The sequence below is a fragment of the Monodon monoceros genome, unplaced genomic scaffold, assembly GCF_005190385.1.
Source record: "Monodon monoceros isolate NGI ecotype Baffin Bay Population unplaced genomic scaffold, NGI_Narwhal_1 Super_Scaffold_21, whole genome shotgun sequence".
Classification (NCBI taxonomy): domain Eukaryota; kingdom Metazoa; phylum Chordata; class Mammalia; order Artiodactyla; family Monodontidae; genus Monodon; species Monodon monoceros.
Window position 1 is genome coordinate 73,638,965 of NW_021703778.1, and position 16,977 is coordinate 73,655,941.

The window sequence follows — 16,977 nt, forward strand, 5'->3', positions numbered from 1 at the left end:
TGGTCCTGCATGCCCTGGGCTGCCGATCTGCCTCTGCAGCCTCATCTCAGCTCATCTTCCCTCGCTCTCTACTTCCGCCATGGAGGATGTCTCTCACCCCTCGAACGGGCCATGTGCGGTGATGAGCTTGCCTGAGCCTCAGGGCCCTCATCCTCCAGGGGTGAGGATTAGCTGAGTCAATGTACATAAAGAGTCTGGCACATAGTAGGTGCTCAGTAAGCAGTAGACATAAAAATTGTAAAAGGCAGGAAGAGGTTAGGCAGCCGGAGGCAAATGCAGATGCTAAAGAGAAGTTCCTTTTCCCTCTCCATTTCCTGCATGGTATGGACCGTACCTGCCAGCTCAGAAGGGAACTTCCTCCTTGAATGGCCTCTTGATTACAGTCTCCACTGGCTGGCTTGCATGTATAAAACTGTAACCTTTGATTTAGTTAGCTGAACATCATTTTGTGTGTCAGCTTTGGCAGTGCATTCCCAGGGTGTCAACTAGTGGTCTGGTTGCTGGGTGGGTCTCCTTTCCCCATCCTGGTTCAATAGTACCAATTAGAAGCATGGTTCTCAAAGTGTGGTTCCTGGGCCAGCAGCATTAGCATCACCTGGGAACCTGTTAGAAAGGCAGACGCTGGGTTTGCCAAGAATCAGAAACCTAATGAATCAGAAACTCTGGGGCTGGAGTCCATCAGCCTGTGTTTTAATGAAACCTCAAAGTGATCCTGAGTACACTAAAGTTTGAGAACCACCATTAAAGTGTTACCTACTAGAAATGTGAGCAGTGCTAAGAGGAATTTAACATCTGTGCAACATTGAGCCAATGGTTTTTCAGGATTTAAAAAAGGCATTTTGTGTACTGTTTTTCGTCCAGATCTCCAAGTCTGTTAAGACTGTCAATTAAATAAGATTCAAAGTTTAAATTACATAGTTGCAGTACGGGATGGAAGGTTAGGGGTATTATTGTCCATAATTGATAAGCTGTATGCTTTTGTATTTAAGTTTTTATAATGGAATGCACGCCCAAACAATTTCCCTTTCAGAACAGGAAAAGCTAAGAATTAATCCTGCCCCTCTTCTCTACTTTTTCAAACAGTTTTCTAATTCCAGAGAAGAGTCTGGGCTCTTAGAAGCATTCTGCTCATCTTATTTTCCATAACCTTGTCCTGGAAAATGCAGCCTGGGGGAAAGCTGTTTATATAGTAATCATCTGTGTCTAGTGCAGAACTTGGAGCCCAGGGGCAGGCAGATCCTTCGTCATAAACAGGAGGATTAGCATGTAGATAATGTAGTTGGCAGAGGTGAAGCCCGGCATGGCTGTGGCTATAGCTCTGGCTGCCCTGCATTATTCACCCCCAAGCAAATGCTGCGAACTCCGTGCCCATTGCTAGGACTTTGGGCAAACCCCTTTTTATTTTATATAAACGCTGCATGCACAGTTAAGACAGTGCATCCACATGTTTCTGATTCGTTTGCACTTCACTCATCAGTATGTGTTGGGTGAGCACCCTGCCACGTCTGAGTTTTATGAGCTCCGTTTACGAGGCTGCTTTTCTTGAACGGGGATATCACATATTCTACCAAAAAAATGGAACTTGAGCCTGGGAAACGAGGGCTTCAATGTTAAACTTGGAGTGAACTTGTGAAGTTTGAATGGATCCGAAACTAAGCACAGATGTTATCCATTCTCCAAGAATAGCCTCACGTATTTATTCACAGAATGTCTCTCCTCTTTTCTTACCTGAAATTTTCTCTCTACTTAAGGGAAGGCAAAAGAATGTGCATTTGTGGGGAAAGCTTGAACCTCATTTCCTGCCACTTTGAGGCGTCTCCCTCTTGCCTACTAAGAGATAATGCAAGCCTTGGTAGTAGCAAAGCCGGCTAAAATCTAGAACCTTCAGCAACGTGTTGCTTTCTTGGAAAGCAACATTTTTGCTCTCCCACTTATGCTGAGTTCCTGAAAAGACAGCAAGGAGTTTTATAGTTTTCTGTTAATTTTGAATAGAGATGGGAAGGACCTACCACTGATAGAAACTGTACAGGATTCCATTTCTCAGAACCCAAATTGTTGGAGTTATTTTTAAAATTCTTTTTAAAATTAATTTTTATTGTTTAAGTTACCCATGCATGTATCTTACAGAGTCAAATAATTCTACAAACTTTGCCCCCTCCAGTATTTCTTCCTCCCCAATAATTTTAGCTGTTCTTTTGATATTGACTTTCTTATCTCTGAATAATGTTTATATCATTACTTCCGGATTTTTCAGTTTCAGGTATTTTCTGTTGAAGGTGACGATGTAGCCCTCTTTCATCACCCTCTCCCTCCACCTCACCACACATACACACTTCCCATCCCACACACTCTCAATGTAATTATGTTGTAATTTTGGTTAGATTAATAACCATTGCTTACAGTATGACTATGTGCATGCGCTTCACAGCTGAGCCGTGATAGTGTACTAGGTCAGATCTCCAGGATGCTAATCCTGAAGCAGAGATTTGTGCCCAGTGTTTATTAGGCAGTGATTCTGGAACTATGCCTGTGAGGGGTGTGAGATGCAGGAATGAACAGCCCTGACCTGGGAATTACCCCAAACTAAGACGGGATGGGCCATTGTAAAACCACATGGACCCGTCCTTGGACAGGGGCTATCCCTGGGAAGGAGGTTGGTGAGGCAGCTCCCTTAGGCTGGGGGCAAGTTCCAGAAAGACACAGCTGTGAGCTAACACCCAGCTGCTGGGAGAATCCTGACTTGGATTGGGATGGTAATGGTAGATAATCTGAGCACCCTAACACCCTGGTCCTGGGCACTTGATGGGCTCCTTCAATCTGGAAACAGAAATTTTCTTGTTATTTATGTGATGATTTCTTGGGGATCTCGGAAACTAACTGCTGCTGCTACTTCTTTTTTAAAAAATAACAGCTTTATTGAGATAAAATTCACATACCATAAAAGCCACCAATTTAAATAGTACAATTTAGCAGCTTTTAGTATAGAGTCATACAACCATCACCATTATATAATTTCAGAACATTTTCATCACCCCAAGAAGAAAGTCTGTACCCATTAGTAGTCACTCCACACTCTTGCCTCCCTCCAGCCCCTGGCAACCACTAATCTACTTTCTACCTCTATATGTTTGCCTATTCTGAATATTTGATATAGATGTAATTATACAATATGTGACTTTTTGTGGTTGGCTTTTTTCTCTTAGCATAATGTTTTCAAGGTGCATCCATGTTGTAGCATATATCAGTGCTTCATTCTTTTGTCACGTAATATTTCCTGTATGGATATACCACATTATGTTTATCCATTCATCACTTTGACACTTGGATTGTTTCTACTTTTTAGCTATTATGAATAATGCTGCTATGAATTTTCATATACAAGTTTTTGTGAAGATGTGTGTTTTCATTTCTCATTGGTATATTCCTAGAAGTGGAATTGCTGGCTCATATGGTAACTCTACATTTAACATTCTGAGGAACTCTCAAATGTATTCCAAGGAAGCTGTTCCATCTTACAATAATATCAGCATTGTAAGAGGGTTCTGATTTCTCTACATCTTTGCCAGTGTTCTTATTGTCTTTTTTTTTTTCAGCCATCCTGTGTGTGAAGTGGTATCTCGTGGTTTCAATTTGTATTTCCCTAATGACTAATGATATTGAGCATCTTTTCATGTGCTTTTTAGCCATTTGTATATCTTCCTCAGAGAAATGTCTATTTAAGTCCTTTTTAAATTGGAATCTCTTTTTATCTTTTAGTTATAAAAGTTCCTCATAGATTCTGGATACAAGTCCCTTATCTGGTATATGATTTGCAGAAGTTTTGTCTCATTCAGTGGGTTGCCATTTCATTTTCTCAATAGACTTCTGTGATAAAGTCCAATTTATCTTGTTTTTTCTTTTGTCACTTGTCCCTTTGATGTCATATCATTAAGAAACCATTGATAATCCAAAATCATAAGATTTGTGCCTATGCTTCCTTCTAGAAATTTTATAGTTTTAGCTTTTACATTTAGGTTGATGATCCATTTTGAGTTAATTGTTATATATGCTGTGAGATAGGGGTCCAGCTTCATTCTTTTGCATGTAGATATGCAAAGTTATCCCAACACCATTTGTTGCAAAGACTATTCTTTCCTCATTGAATTATCTTGGCACCCTTGTCAAAAATCAATTGACCATAAATATAAGGGTTTATTTCTGGACTCTCAGGTCTCTTCCATTGATCTGTGGTCTAGCCTGTGATAATATCACGCTGTCTTCATTACTGTAGTTTTGTAGTAAGTTTCAAAATCAGGAAGTATGAGTCCTCCGACTTTGTTTTTCTTTTTCAAAGTTATTTTGGCTATTCTTGGTTCCTTGTATTTTCATATAAATTTTAGGATCAGCTTGTCAATTTCTGCAAAAAAAGACAGCTGATATTTTGATTAGGATTGCACTGAATCTGTAGATCAATTTTGGGGAGTATTGCCCTCTTAACAATATTGTCTTTCGATCCATGAACGTGGAATTTCTTTCCATTTATTTAGATCTTCCTTAATTTCTTTCAACAGTGTTTTGTATTTTTCAATGTGTAAGTCTTACACTTCTTTTGTTAAATTTGTTCCTAAGTGTTTTCTTCTTTTTGATGCTATTGTAAATGCTATTTTTACAATAAAAAATAATGCTATTATTTTAAGGTTGTTTTATTGATAGTGTATAGAAATATAATTGATTTTTGCCTATTGATCTTATATCCTGTAACTTTGATGAACTTGTTTATTGGTGCACTTAACAATTTTTCTATACACAAGGTCATGTCATCTGTGAATACAGATAGATACTTTTACTTCTTTCTTTTCAACCTGGATGCCTTTTCTTTTTCTTGTCTATTTTGCCCTGGCTAGAAGTTTGTTTTGTTTTTTGTTTTTGTTTGTTTTTTGTTTCTCTAAAATAAGTAGTAATGTCCCCTCTCTGTTCCTAATTTTAGTATTTTGAGTCTTCTCTCTTTTATTCTTGGTTAGTCTATCTAAAAGTTTGTCAATTTTTTTCCCTTTAAAAAAAGCCAACTTCAGTTTCATTGATTTTCTCTGTTGTCTCTCCCTTCTGTGTTTAATTTATTTCCATTCTAGGTTCCTTCTTCCTGTTGGCTTTGAGTTTAGCTTGCTCTTCTTTTTTCAATACTTAAGGATGGGAGATTAAGTTATTGATTTGAGACCTTTTTTAACATAGGTGTTTATAGCTATAAATTTCCCTCTAAGCACAACTATAACTGCATCCCATAAGTTTTGGTATGATGTGTTTTAATTTTTATTAATCTCAAAGTTTTTTCTAATTTTCCCTGAGTTTTTTAATCTTAATCAGTTATTTAGAAGTATGTTGTTTAATTTCCACATATTTTTGAAATTCCTAAATTTCTTTCTGCTATTGATGCCTAACTTCATTCCATTGTGATCAGTAAGCATACTTTGTATGATTTCACTCCTCTTAAATTTATTAAAGCTTGTTTTGTGATCTAACATTTGTTCCCTCCCGGAGAATGTTTCATGTGTACCTGAGAGGAATGTGTATTCTGCTCTTCTTGGGTGGAAGGTTCTATAGATATCTACTGGCTCTAGTTGTTCTATCCATTATTGAAAGTGGAGTATCAACGTTTCAAACTATTATTGTTGAATTGTCTGTTTCTCCTTTCAATTCTGTCAGTTTTTGCTTCATGTATTTTGGGGCTTCATTGTTTGTCTTCCTGATGGATTTTATCATTGTAAAATGCTCTTATTTGTGTTTGGTAAAAATGTTTGTCTGAAAGTCTGTTTGGTCTGATATTAGTATAGCCACTCCAGCTTTTTCCAATGTTCTCTTTGCTTTTATGAAGGAGCTGATTTTCAAAGGCTTTTAGCTAACCATTCTGGAAAGTAGAACCTCTGACTAATTCTTAAATACGCTTATAGATAATTTTTCTGTTTTTAGGCCTGCTTTCTCCCCTATTTCCAAAGTTGCCTTCTGAAGATGGTACAATACTAGGTAGCTTCATTGCTTCAATTCCTGCTTAAGATCCATTTGCTTGGGTCTGTCTGCTAAGTCACTTCCATGGATCCTTCTGCTTCCCAGCTTCCAAAATTTTATAACTGTTAGCTCTTTTTCTATATTCTTTGCCCTTTATCACTTAAAAATGTCTTTCCTCTTAGATCAGTGGATTTTCCAATTAAAGGGTTCAATGAGTGATTTAAACATTTAACCTGTGTTTGAGGGTAAACCCTTTAGCTGTTAGTCACTTTATTCGAAGCAACCTGAATTTTCTTGTATATTCTCCAGAATTTTTAAAACTGATCATAGGGCTGTTTTACTATCAGGGATCCAGGCAATATCCTAAATTAAAAATAGTGTGTGTATTAACTTTTAAATTTAGGCATGGAATTTGGACACCTTTGATTCAATGCAAGAATAATCAGCCACTTCCAGGTCTGTTCACTACTTGATTTTTCATAGAGCAGTTGTTCCCAAACTTGACCATGCACCAGAATCACCCAGAGGGCCTGTCAAAATACAGGTTTCCAGGCTCCATCCCCAGGGTTTCTGATTTAGGAGCTGGAAGCGAGGCCCAAGAATTTGCATTTTCAGCAAGTTCCCAGGTGATACTGAGGCTTCTGGTCCTGGGACCACACTGAGAGTCACTACCTTTGTGGTGTGTGGAATGTAAAGGTATTCCCTGTGGGGGTGGGGAGGACTTTTAGGAAGCAGATGAGAGCAGAGAGGGAGAGCAGTAAGGGGGAGATAAGCGCGGAGGAGAAGGATGTGCCCACTTGCTCTTATCCTGTTGTTCTAGCTTGTGCTCTCCTGTTTTGTCCCCTCTCTCTGCAAGGAGGAAACCATGACAAAATCTGCTTAGAGAAGAGGCTCTTGACATCAGAATTGTAATTCTGTTCAAGGGGAGAAAAAAGGAGTGAAGTGACCATCCATGAAAAACATTAAACTGTAGCCCTGCAGATGTGTTTTTATGTGGCATTTTAAAGGGGTTGAGGAGTAGGAGCAGGGTCTGGAGAAGTCAGGGCTAATGTAATTTTTTTTTTTTTTTGCGGTACGCGGGCCTCTTACTGTTGTGGCCTCTCCCGTTGCGGAGCACAGGCTCCGGATGCACAGGCTCAGCGGCCATGGCTCACGGGCCCAGCCGCTCCGCGGCATGTGGGATCTTCCCAGACTGGGGCGCGAACCTGTGTCCCCTGCATCGGCAGGCGGACTCTCAACCACTGCGCCACCAGGGAAGCCCGCTAATGTAATTTTATGAGATGCTCTACATGCAATATTGCTAAGGCAGCAGGATTCTGGGCAATTTTGTCAGGTAGTCACTTGTCCCCAGGTTTCAGTTATCTCCTAGGATCCCCCTTTTCCTTGTTGCAAGTCTGAGAAGGCAGGGACACTGCCTAAGCCACATAGGCAGAGGGTCAGACCTAGTAGCTGGTTTGGGCCACAGGTAGGAGAAACTCAGACTTAAGGCCGTTCCTCTGGGTTATTTTCATGTAGCCATTTGCTGTCATTGTCTCATGTTCAGCCATCTTTCTTTGTTCTCAGAATGTTCTTCCATAATATGGTTGCAAATATTGAGGGTTAAAGCTGTGGCTGCCAATGATAGTATTCCAAAGGATAGAGGTAATTGGGAGGAATCCCAGAGAAGTGAGAACTCAAAACCCTTGCCCTCTGTGAGGCTGCCTTTCAGACACTTTTATTACAAAATGCAATGCACCTGGATAGTTCCTGCTGTCACTTCCCAAAGTAAGGAGCTGGGAGAGAGGAAACGGGGTCTGGATACATAGATGACATGAGAAAGCAGGTTGTAGGAGACTAGTTTTGCCTCTAACTTGTCACTTCCTTTCTTAGGCCTGGTGTGTGTGTGTGGAGTGTGTGTGTGTGTGTGTATGTGTGTGTGTGTGTGTGTGTGTGTGTGTGTGTGTGTGTTTAATCCATAAAATGATGGTTTGGTTTCAGACATTCCCAAAGGTGCTTCGTCTCTGGTAATCTTTGACTTTTCCAAGATCACCTCTTATATCTTTTGGGCAGCCAGCGTAGGAAATCAAGTCTCTTGACTTCTCCAGTAGAGCTCAGAGTACACAGAAGATTCAATCTTCCCTAAACCATGTGGTCCCAGAGGTTGCCTGTGATTTCCTGTTAGCGGTTTTCAATGGCTTTGGAGTAGAAGGAAGTTCGTTGCTATGACAGTCAGGCAGCCACACTGGGGAAAGTATGATGTATTGTGTTGTGTAGGAAAATGTTAGTATTATCCAATGCAGTAATCAGATTTTCAGACAAAGGCATGACCCTGGAACATGCTGTTTATGGCTGAGCATAGCATTAGTCTTGTCTCCAAAAGCAGTTAAACAAAATCAGTGTGTACTTGGCATGTCTTTCTCCCTTGGATATGGAAATATATCTCACCTGAACATTTTTCTCATTCTTATTTTGGAGGCAACTAGATTGCTCTGAAAATATTAGTTGTAGCAGTAATTAATTTAGCATTTATTGAGCACCAGGCTTTGTGCTGGTGAAGTACTTTTTGTGAAGTAACAAAAATATAAAGAAACACCCCGAGGTAGGGGAATCTATCTAGTGGGGAGAGAGGAGAGAAAGGCAAAAACAAAAACAAAACAAAAAAAAAACCCCAAAGGCCAATATTCATTTATCTATCCCTCCTTTTATTCCTCAGGGATTTATTGAGCATTTGCTATGTGCCCAGCTCTCTACTGAGTGTTAGGGATATAAAAGTGAATAAGATAGAGACATCTCTGTGGTCCCTCAAAGCCATGCTTCAAATGAAGTTTGTTTAACCTTATAGTAGAGGAGGCTGGGTCAGCCTGTGATGGATGGACATGTAGAGTAGATCAGGATCTGTGGAGGGCTTCCCAGAGGGGTTGACCTGGGAACTAAAGCAAAGTAGAAACAGGTAATAGCCAGAGGAGCAGTGAAACAATGGCTGGACAGAGGAAGTGCTTAATTGGGGATAGAATGCAGATTTAAGGAGGAACAGGAGGAAATGAGACTATAAAGGTAGGCAAGGTTCAGCTCCTGAAAGATGTTTTATCCCTTGCTGAGGACTTTGGACTCCAAACTAAGGTGATAGGGAAACCACTTAAATATCTGGTAATGGAGGAATTATTACAGGAAACTCAGCCATTTAAAAGAACATAAAATGATATAATTGTATAGATTTTAAATAATAAAAAGTAGAACATAAACATTGTGTGCTCACTGTGATTGGTGATTTATACGATATAATTTTGACTATGTTAAAGCATGGGAGGATGTCTAAAAGTGGAGTCTATTATTTGCATTGTGAGATTCTTTAAGAATTCCTTTACAGTATTCACTAGCATCGAATCTCTACTATGTGCCTGTAGATCAAGATACAACCCCTTCTCTCTACCATCAAATAGAGAGAGATCTAATAACTTTCACGCATTTTAAAAGGTGCGTGACTATGAGATGTCCAGAATAGGCAAATCCATAGAGACAAAGAATAGATTTGGTGGTTGCCAAGGTCTTGCGGGGAGGAGAGAATTGGGAGTGACAGCTAACAGGTCCAGTGTTTCCTTTTTGGGGTGATAGAAATGTTCTGGAATTAGTTCACGGGGATGTTTGTACAACACTGTGAATATGCTAAAAACCACTGAAATGCACACTTTGGTTAAAATGGTTAATTTTATGTTATGTGAATTTTATCTCAATAAAAAATATAGAAAAAAATAAAGATAATTATTGTGTTTTTCTTTTTCGGTAGCCAAGGGCAATCGGAAGTGTGAGCTGAACTGCCAGGCAATGGGCTACCGCTTCTACGTACGGCAGGCGGAGAAGGTCATTGATGGTACCCCCTGTGACCAGAACGGCACGGCCATCTGCGTGTCTGGGCAGTGCAAGGTAAGTGCCCCTGGACTGGCGTATCTGGAGTGGGTCTCGGGTGTTTGATCTGTGCCTGCCGACTGCACTGTTCGCCAGGCTGTGGCGTGCTTCCTCCCCACATGTTATGGTCCCCTCCACTCCAAACCATAAGCTCTGGGAGAAGTGCGTAAGACAGGGCGGCTTGTTTTGCTCCGTGTTTTCGATCTTTGGGAGTTGCCAAGTCTCACTCTGGCATTTCAGTTATTAAGTGACTTATGCATGTTTATATCACGTGCGTCGTAAGAAACTCAGTGATCTTTCCTTGGTTGGATCCAAAGCTTCTTCCTTCCCTCTGAAGTGGAGGTTATGAAAAGGGCACTGCTGGATCAGTCAAGAAGCAGTTGAAGTCATCAGGGTGGCATTTTAAGGGCATGGCGTATTTTATCTTGCCTCCCACCAGCTGGGGCCAGCTTCCAAATGAAAGTTGTCTAGTGCCTTTATAGCTGAAGTTGTACTTTCAACAGGAAGTTTTTAGCCTCCTTGTAATTCTGAAGTCTGTTCCAAGAACTCCCCGCCCTGCATTCTGCAAACATTCTGGTCTGTAGAGAATCCCTGTGGGATGCTACCCTTTGACAGAAAGCACCATGTGGTTAAAACTAGGTGCCCCAGAGGAGATGGCACCAATTCCACAGCCACATTAATTGGAGCCTGGATGTCGACCCTCCTTTCATCTATAAATGTAAGAGTGGAGGTCTGACTCTAGCAGGTAAATGACTCTTTGGAGCCCAGACTATGATTCTATCTTAATTAACAGTTGCTGGCAGGACTGAGTTTCATCAAAGGAAGAGCTCTTTGGCTGTCACGTCTAAAAGTTCCTGTTCTGCTTTCAACGTAAATTGCCACTGTGTTTAGTATTAGAGCTATTTGAGTATGATTTATAAGCACCCCCCTTCCCCTTCCAGCCTTTTTCTTAATGAGGTTTTAAATAGGATACACAATAATTTATCAAAGCAGTATGGATATTCTCGGATTGTGAATAAAGGAAGGAAAAAGCTGTCATTTGATACCTGATGCATGTGAGGTTGTCTTCGGATGAGCAAGAAACCCCCAGAGCATTGATGCAGTACAAGAGAGGTAGGGAGTATGATGGGAAGCACGCTGAAGGCTGGGACCTATCTGGCCTCCAATTTCTGCTCGTTTGGAAAAAACTGGGTTTCACGCATCCCCTCTATCCTTACTGTCCTCAGATAATACCCAGAGGAGTTCCGTTAGTGTTTTGTGGTTTCCGGCTCAACTTAGTCCCTGCTTCTAAATGCTACTGAACCTGAAACAATGCACCTTATAGCAACCTAGCTTTTTCTTTCAGATCCTGAATCAACTGTTCTATTTCCTGAATACAGGTGCATACTGCTGGGAGGTGGTGTAGTTTAGTGGTTAAAAACATGCCCTCTGAAGTCAGGCTGCTTGGGTTCAAATCCCACCTCTTCCATGATTGACTGTGTGACCTTGTACAAGTCCCGTAAGCTCTCTGTGCCTGTATATCATTTACAACAGGAGGAGGATGGTACCTACTTCCTGCGTCGTAGTGAGGAGTCACGAGCCAGTACACGTAAGGTCCTCATAACAGGTCTGCCACTTAGTAAAGCATGCTGGCTTTTCTTAGTATTATGTTTGCTTATGCCCACATACGTCCTGTTGTATATGAATTTTCTATGCGAAAGTATTTATTTTTTTTTGCAGATTGTAGATTTGTGAGATTCACATTGTCTTTTGAGGCAGTGTTCTTACACTGTAGTGTGACCCACGGGGGGACGGCGGATTCTACATTGGTAGGTCTAGGGAAGGGCCTGAGTAGTCTATTTTTTAAACTTTAATACTGTATCTTATTTGACCTAGTATATCCAAATTATTATCATTTCAACATGTAATCCATATAAAAATTATTAATGACACATTGTTACATTCTTTTTCCTATTAATTCTTCAAAATCTGGTGTGTATGTTACTTCTTTCAGTGCAACTCAGACTAGCCACGTTTCATATGCTCAGTAGGCACATGGGAAAAGGTGCCAAACCTCACACGTAATCAGGGAAACTCACCAGATTGCCAAAAATTTAAAGGTCTGACAATGACAAGTATTGGCAAGGATACAGAGGACTCTTTTTTTTTTTTAACTTTTTATTTTATTTTGGAGTAGAGTTGAGTAGTCTGTTTTTCCAACAAGCTCCCATGTGATGCTGATACTGATACTGCTGGTCTGTGGATCCTACTTTGAGTAGCAAAATCTTAAAGGACACAGTGATTAAAATACAGTTCACAAAGAACCAGAACTGTAAATATACAGCGGTGAGATGAGTTGGAAGGAAGAGGAAATGTGGTCTCTTTCCACTGGGGGAGCTTGTTTTCTTAGTGTTACGTTAAGTGCCGCTAAGCTGATGATATGAAAGGAAAACACACACGTATAAGGACATGGGTATGGATTCATACTAATTAATGAAAACCAGTGGTGTCGGACAACACAGTTTGAAGACGATAATTGCTGAAAGACTGAGACAGACATTCCCCAGGATGTGAGTAGATGAATAGGAATTTGATGTTACAAGGACAACTTTGATATTACTTCGTATTTGTTCTCTGTGCATTTGCCTGAAATTCGTTCATTGATGTTGTTGGAACCACTGACTGTCGCGTCCTCTTTAGAACTTCAGTCTAAATAATCAGGAGTACATTTGCTTCCCAGGCTGAAGTTCTGTTTAGTTTGCAACTTTCAAAGGGTAAAGTGCCCTTTTCTGAATATTTGATCGGAAGCCCAGAATGCAAGTTGCTATCTCTGCCTCGCTGACCTGTGGCTGAGAGAGCTGTCACTCTCTGACAGGAGCGTCTACATCTGAAATAGCTCCAGAAATCCTCTGCTGGATACAGAGAGTTGAAAGCAAACCTGGGCCTGCCACAAAAGTTAATGAAAAGTGACAAGCATTAAATAAGAGTACGAGCTAAACCTACACAAGAGCAGCTGAGGGAGAAGGGCATCCTCCTGACACCAAGCCACTTCCAAGGCACCCCAGGCCCACCCAGAGCAAGCTGGAATGCTCTGTTCCAGCTCCTGGCAGAGCGCTCCCTGGCCAGCCTGTGTTTACCCTGTTGCTGGAGCTCCACTGGGGTTTTAGATCCAAGAGTTGGAAGAGGGGCTGTAAGAATGCAGAAACCCTTGAGCTCAGGGCTGGAGAACATAGGAATTCCTCGCCAGTCCCTCAGAACTGGGTAACAATTCCTTTCTTTTTTTTTTTTTTGCGGTACGCGGGCCTCTCACTGTTGTGGCCTCTCCCGTCGCGGAGCACGGACACGCAGGCTCAGCGGCCATGGCTCACGGGCCCAGCCGCTCCGCAGCATGTGGGATCTTCCCAGACAGGGGCACGAACCCGCGTCCCCTGCATCGACAGGCGGACTCCCAACCACTGCGCCACCAGGGAAGCCTCAACGCTTCCTTTCTTGACAGGGAATGAAGCGTCCTAAATGCTGGCCTCAGACTAAGGACTGCATATCGATAGCCAGGCTTTGAAGGGAGAGAACTCTAGCCCTGACTTGTCCTAAATCAAGAGGGTGTATCTGAAGCCCACAGAGATTCTGCCTTCCTCACCTTAAACTCATCCCTCTAGACATCAGATAGGAACATCTGGCCCATCTTCAGAGAAGTCTCTGCCCCACCCAGTCATGTTTGTCATTGATGGGAATGAAATAGCATTTATGTCTAATTAACAGAGAGCACAGTAACCATTTCTATCATTAAGCATCACATTAAGTGTGCTATGAGGTTTTTTTTTCCTTGATCTCAGTTTCAAGCTCTGCAAAATTCTGGATTTTCATAGTTTGATAATGTACATATTATTTTTGCTGACAAGTTAATGCAAATAGATGGAACTTTGCCTTCAAAGGTATAGCACCATTTGAAAGAACAGGGTCCCTTGGATAAAAACTAAAAAAAAAAAGGCACAAAAAACAACCTTAGCTCCCTGGAGACCAGCCTTTCAGAAACCTCAGGCTTTCAAACTTGAATGATCCTGAAAGAGTCAGACTCACCCCAAGACCTACCCTCCCTCCCACCAGAAAAAAATCCCTGATGGTGGAGAAACAGTCCTTGAGTAAGTGCCTTGAAATAATAGGCTGACGCAAAACCTCCATGCAGGAAGGTGTTGAAGCTAATGCACACAGCAAGGAGTTGCTTCTGAGTGTTTACCCTATGCCAGACACTGTGATGTGTGCTGTTCATACAGAAGGAGGCCTTAAGCCATTTGTCTTCACAATAACTCAGTCAATATGCATTATTAGTCCCCATTTTACAGAGAACTGTTATGAAGGCAAAATGAGTTGGATAATATTGGCTTTTTAGGGTGAATTGTTAATCAGAACAGAAAGAGTAATTTAAATGTGATAGGCGGAAACTCTTGTGCTTTAGGTGTCTCCCCTATTCTGATTTTATTTTCCTCACTGCGTCTTTCCAAAACAAACTGTCTTTCTAAAACACATTAGGATATGCCTCTCTTTTGCTTAAACTCCACCTGTGGCTCCCCATTGCCTGTGGAATAAAGTCCAGGCCCTTCATTGTCTGTCTCCTGCCAGGCCTCCTGGGGCCCCAGTGCTGGCTGGGCTGGGATGTGTTGCTCCCTGAGCCAGGGGGCCTGCAGGGTTGTGCCTCCACAAGAATGAACACACTGTCTGGCAGCCTGGAGAGCCGTTCCACCTCCACTCTTGGGCCACCCGCTGGACTCGGCTCAAAAGCCACTGGCTGACCCCACTGAGCACTCACTGTTTCTGTTCTTGTTCCCACTTCTTGTGATTATTTGTTCCCATCACCACTGCCTACCACCCATCCAGGCCAGGAGCAGTTCCAGGCACTTTGCTTTTGAATAGGTACTTAAAATAAATGTGTAAATGAATTGAGGTACTTGGTGACTTAATCTGTTGGATTTCAGCAAATGAAATTAGTCTTGAATCCAACACAGAGCTTTCTCTTTTGGCTGGGATGGGGAGTTGAGGGCTGATAACACAAGGACCTGAAGCCCCCTTGGCTAAATCCCTGGAACCCAAGGCTTTGAAGGTCAGGGAGAATTCCTGGCACCTCCCCAGGCTCCTGTCTTGTTTTTAATTTTATTCACGCTGAATTTCTTGAGTCCAGACGAGCTAACGACGGGAAGAAGCTAAGCAAGGGTGAGAGCGCAGTCTCCCATGGTGCCTTCTGTTGAGGGAAACACCCCCTTCTGCCACCCACCTGCCCTCTTCATTCCTGGGTCAGCCAGCACCTTCCATGAAGGGCCCACCATCCGCGCCCCTCCCTCCTCGACCGGGGCTTTCATACCTCCTCTCCCAGCTGGGTCACTGCTCGGCTTCGACCAGGACACATCAGCAGACATTTTCATATTTATTCAGTAAATTAAAGCAAGGTAACTCTTTCCACATGTTCAGAGATAAGCTCTGGACCAGCATGTTGCTGTGACTGGGAAGGATGACATGATGGGCATGTGCATCTATGTGCGCCTGTGAGTTCAGTTCCTCCATCCTCTATAAACTGCTGTTGTGCTCTCCCGAACCAAACAACCCTGTTCATTTCTCTGCCCATTTGCCCTAAGTTGCTTTTCTTTTTCTCTTTTGGTTACTGGCTTTATTGTGTGGGCTTTGCTCAGAGTTCTGTTGTTACTTGAATGAAACCAAGAGAATCATTCCTTTGAGTAAAGTGTTCTTGCCTGTGCCAGACAAGTGCATGAGTCAAGCCTTGAAACAGGGTGGAGAGCTTTTACTTTGCTTGAATTCTGAGCTTATGTGACACTTGGTGGGCTCCCTGTTGCATCCCCACCCCAAGCAAACCGTGTTCTAAAAGTACTTTCTGCTTGTATTAAAATGCTTATCATGTTATGTTACAGTTATTTTGACATGTGTCTGAGCTCCTAAAGCAGAGGGAGTGTTACACATATTTGTATCCTCAGTGCTTAAGGCATTAAGATTATTCAATAAATTGAATCAGTTTTAAAAATGTGTACATGAACGAACCGAAGAACAAATTAGAAATTGGCTTTCCTAACCCCTTTTCCTAAAAATGATCAAGAACAGGATTAGCTAAGCATTAAAATTTTAGAGCCCAAGCCCTGCCTGATTGTTCTCAGGGCCCCTTGAAATCTTAAACAGAAACCTAAAGTGAACTTGATGAAATTTGCCTGATTCTATGTACTTCTTTTCCATGATCTATGATTTTTCTCATTTTCAAACATTTGGACCACTACCTAACAAAACTCAGTTTGGATTTCTTAATATGTACTTACGAATTATTAACTAATCATTCATCAATAACCCAAGCAATACACATCATTAACTCAACAAATAGTCTTAACTGCTCCCAGCCATACACTGGGCTAGGCATTGGAGATTTAAAAATGGGAAAGTTTAACAAGGTTCCTACCCACATTGAGCTTAATTTAATGGAGAAAGTAATAAAGAGAAAAAGTCGGTTAACAAACAAAGGAATGACAAATTTTGATGAGCACTTTGAAGTTAACGGTGAACTGAAATAGTGAACGGTGGTGAGAGCACATGTTAGACGGGGTGTCAGGGGAAGGTCTCCGAGGTGAGCAGGGATCGGGAGAACAAGTGGAGGCTGCACTACCGGCCATGCAGGTCCAGGGACTGGAGAAAACGTGTGCCAGGTCTCCAGGCAGGACCCGGTACATGTGCGGTGCTCAGGAGCTGATAGATACCAAGGTGATCATTTTGTGTTTTCTTCTGCTCTCTGCCCTTGGGTGAGTCTGGTCTCCCCCTGATGGTGCCATTCTTCTTTCCTCCAAGATACTCACACATCTTCCTGGGTGCATGCTGGCTTTAGCAGTAGAAAGCCCTCCATTGGGTCATTCTCTAAGCCGAGAAAGATTGCCCTGGAAACTGGATGATATAATGGGTCGAGAACAGGTTTGGGGGTCAGCCAGGATCTCCAATATCAAAACAGATGAGAGAGGGCTTGCTTAGGTAAGATTGGGGTAGGACGTCCGGAACCTCCAACCTGCCCTTCCTGGTGGTCTTTCCTATACCAGAGTGTCAGAAGAGAGAGAATTTTAGGGTTCCTTTCCCCTGGTCTTCTGAAGGAAGGGGCAGCCT

The 16,977-nt window shown here is 42.0% G+C and overlaps 1 protein-coding gene across 1 annotated transcript in view; it reads left to right on the forward strand.

The window, feature by feature from the left end:
- The window catches only part of THSD4 (thrombospondin type 1 domain containing 4), a 558,493-nt gene that overhangs the window by 224,865 nt on the left and 316,651 nt on the right, over positions 1 to 16,977 (forward strand). Inside the window, exon 6 of the mRNA XM_029236987.1 lies at positions 9,743 to 9,879. Within this exon, the coding sequence (XP_029092820.1) occupies positions 9,743 to 9,879 (137 nt within the window). The remainder of the gene's footprint in view (positions 1 to 9,742; positions 9,880 to 16,977) is intronic.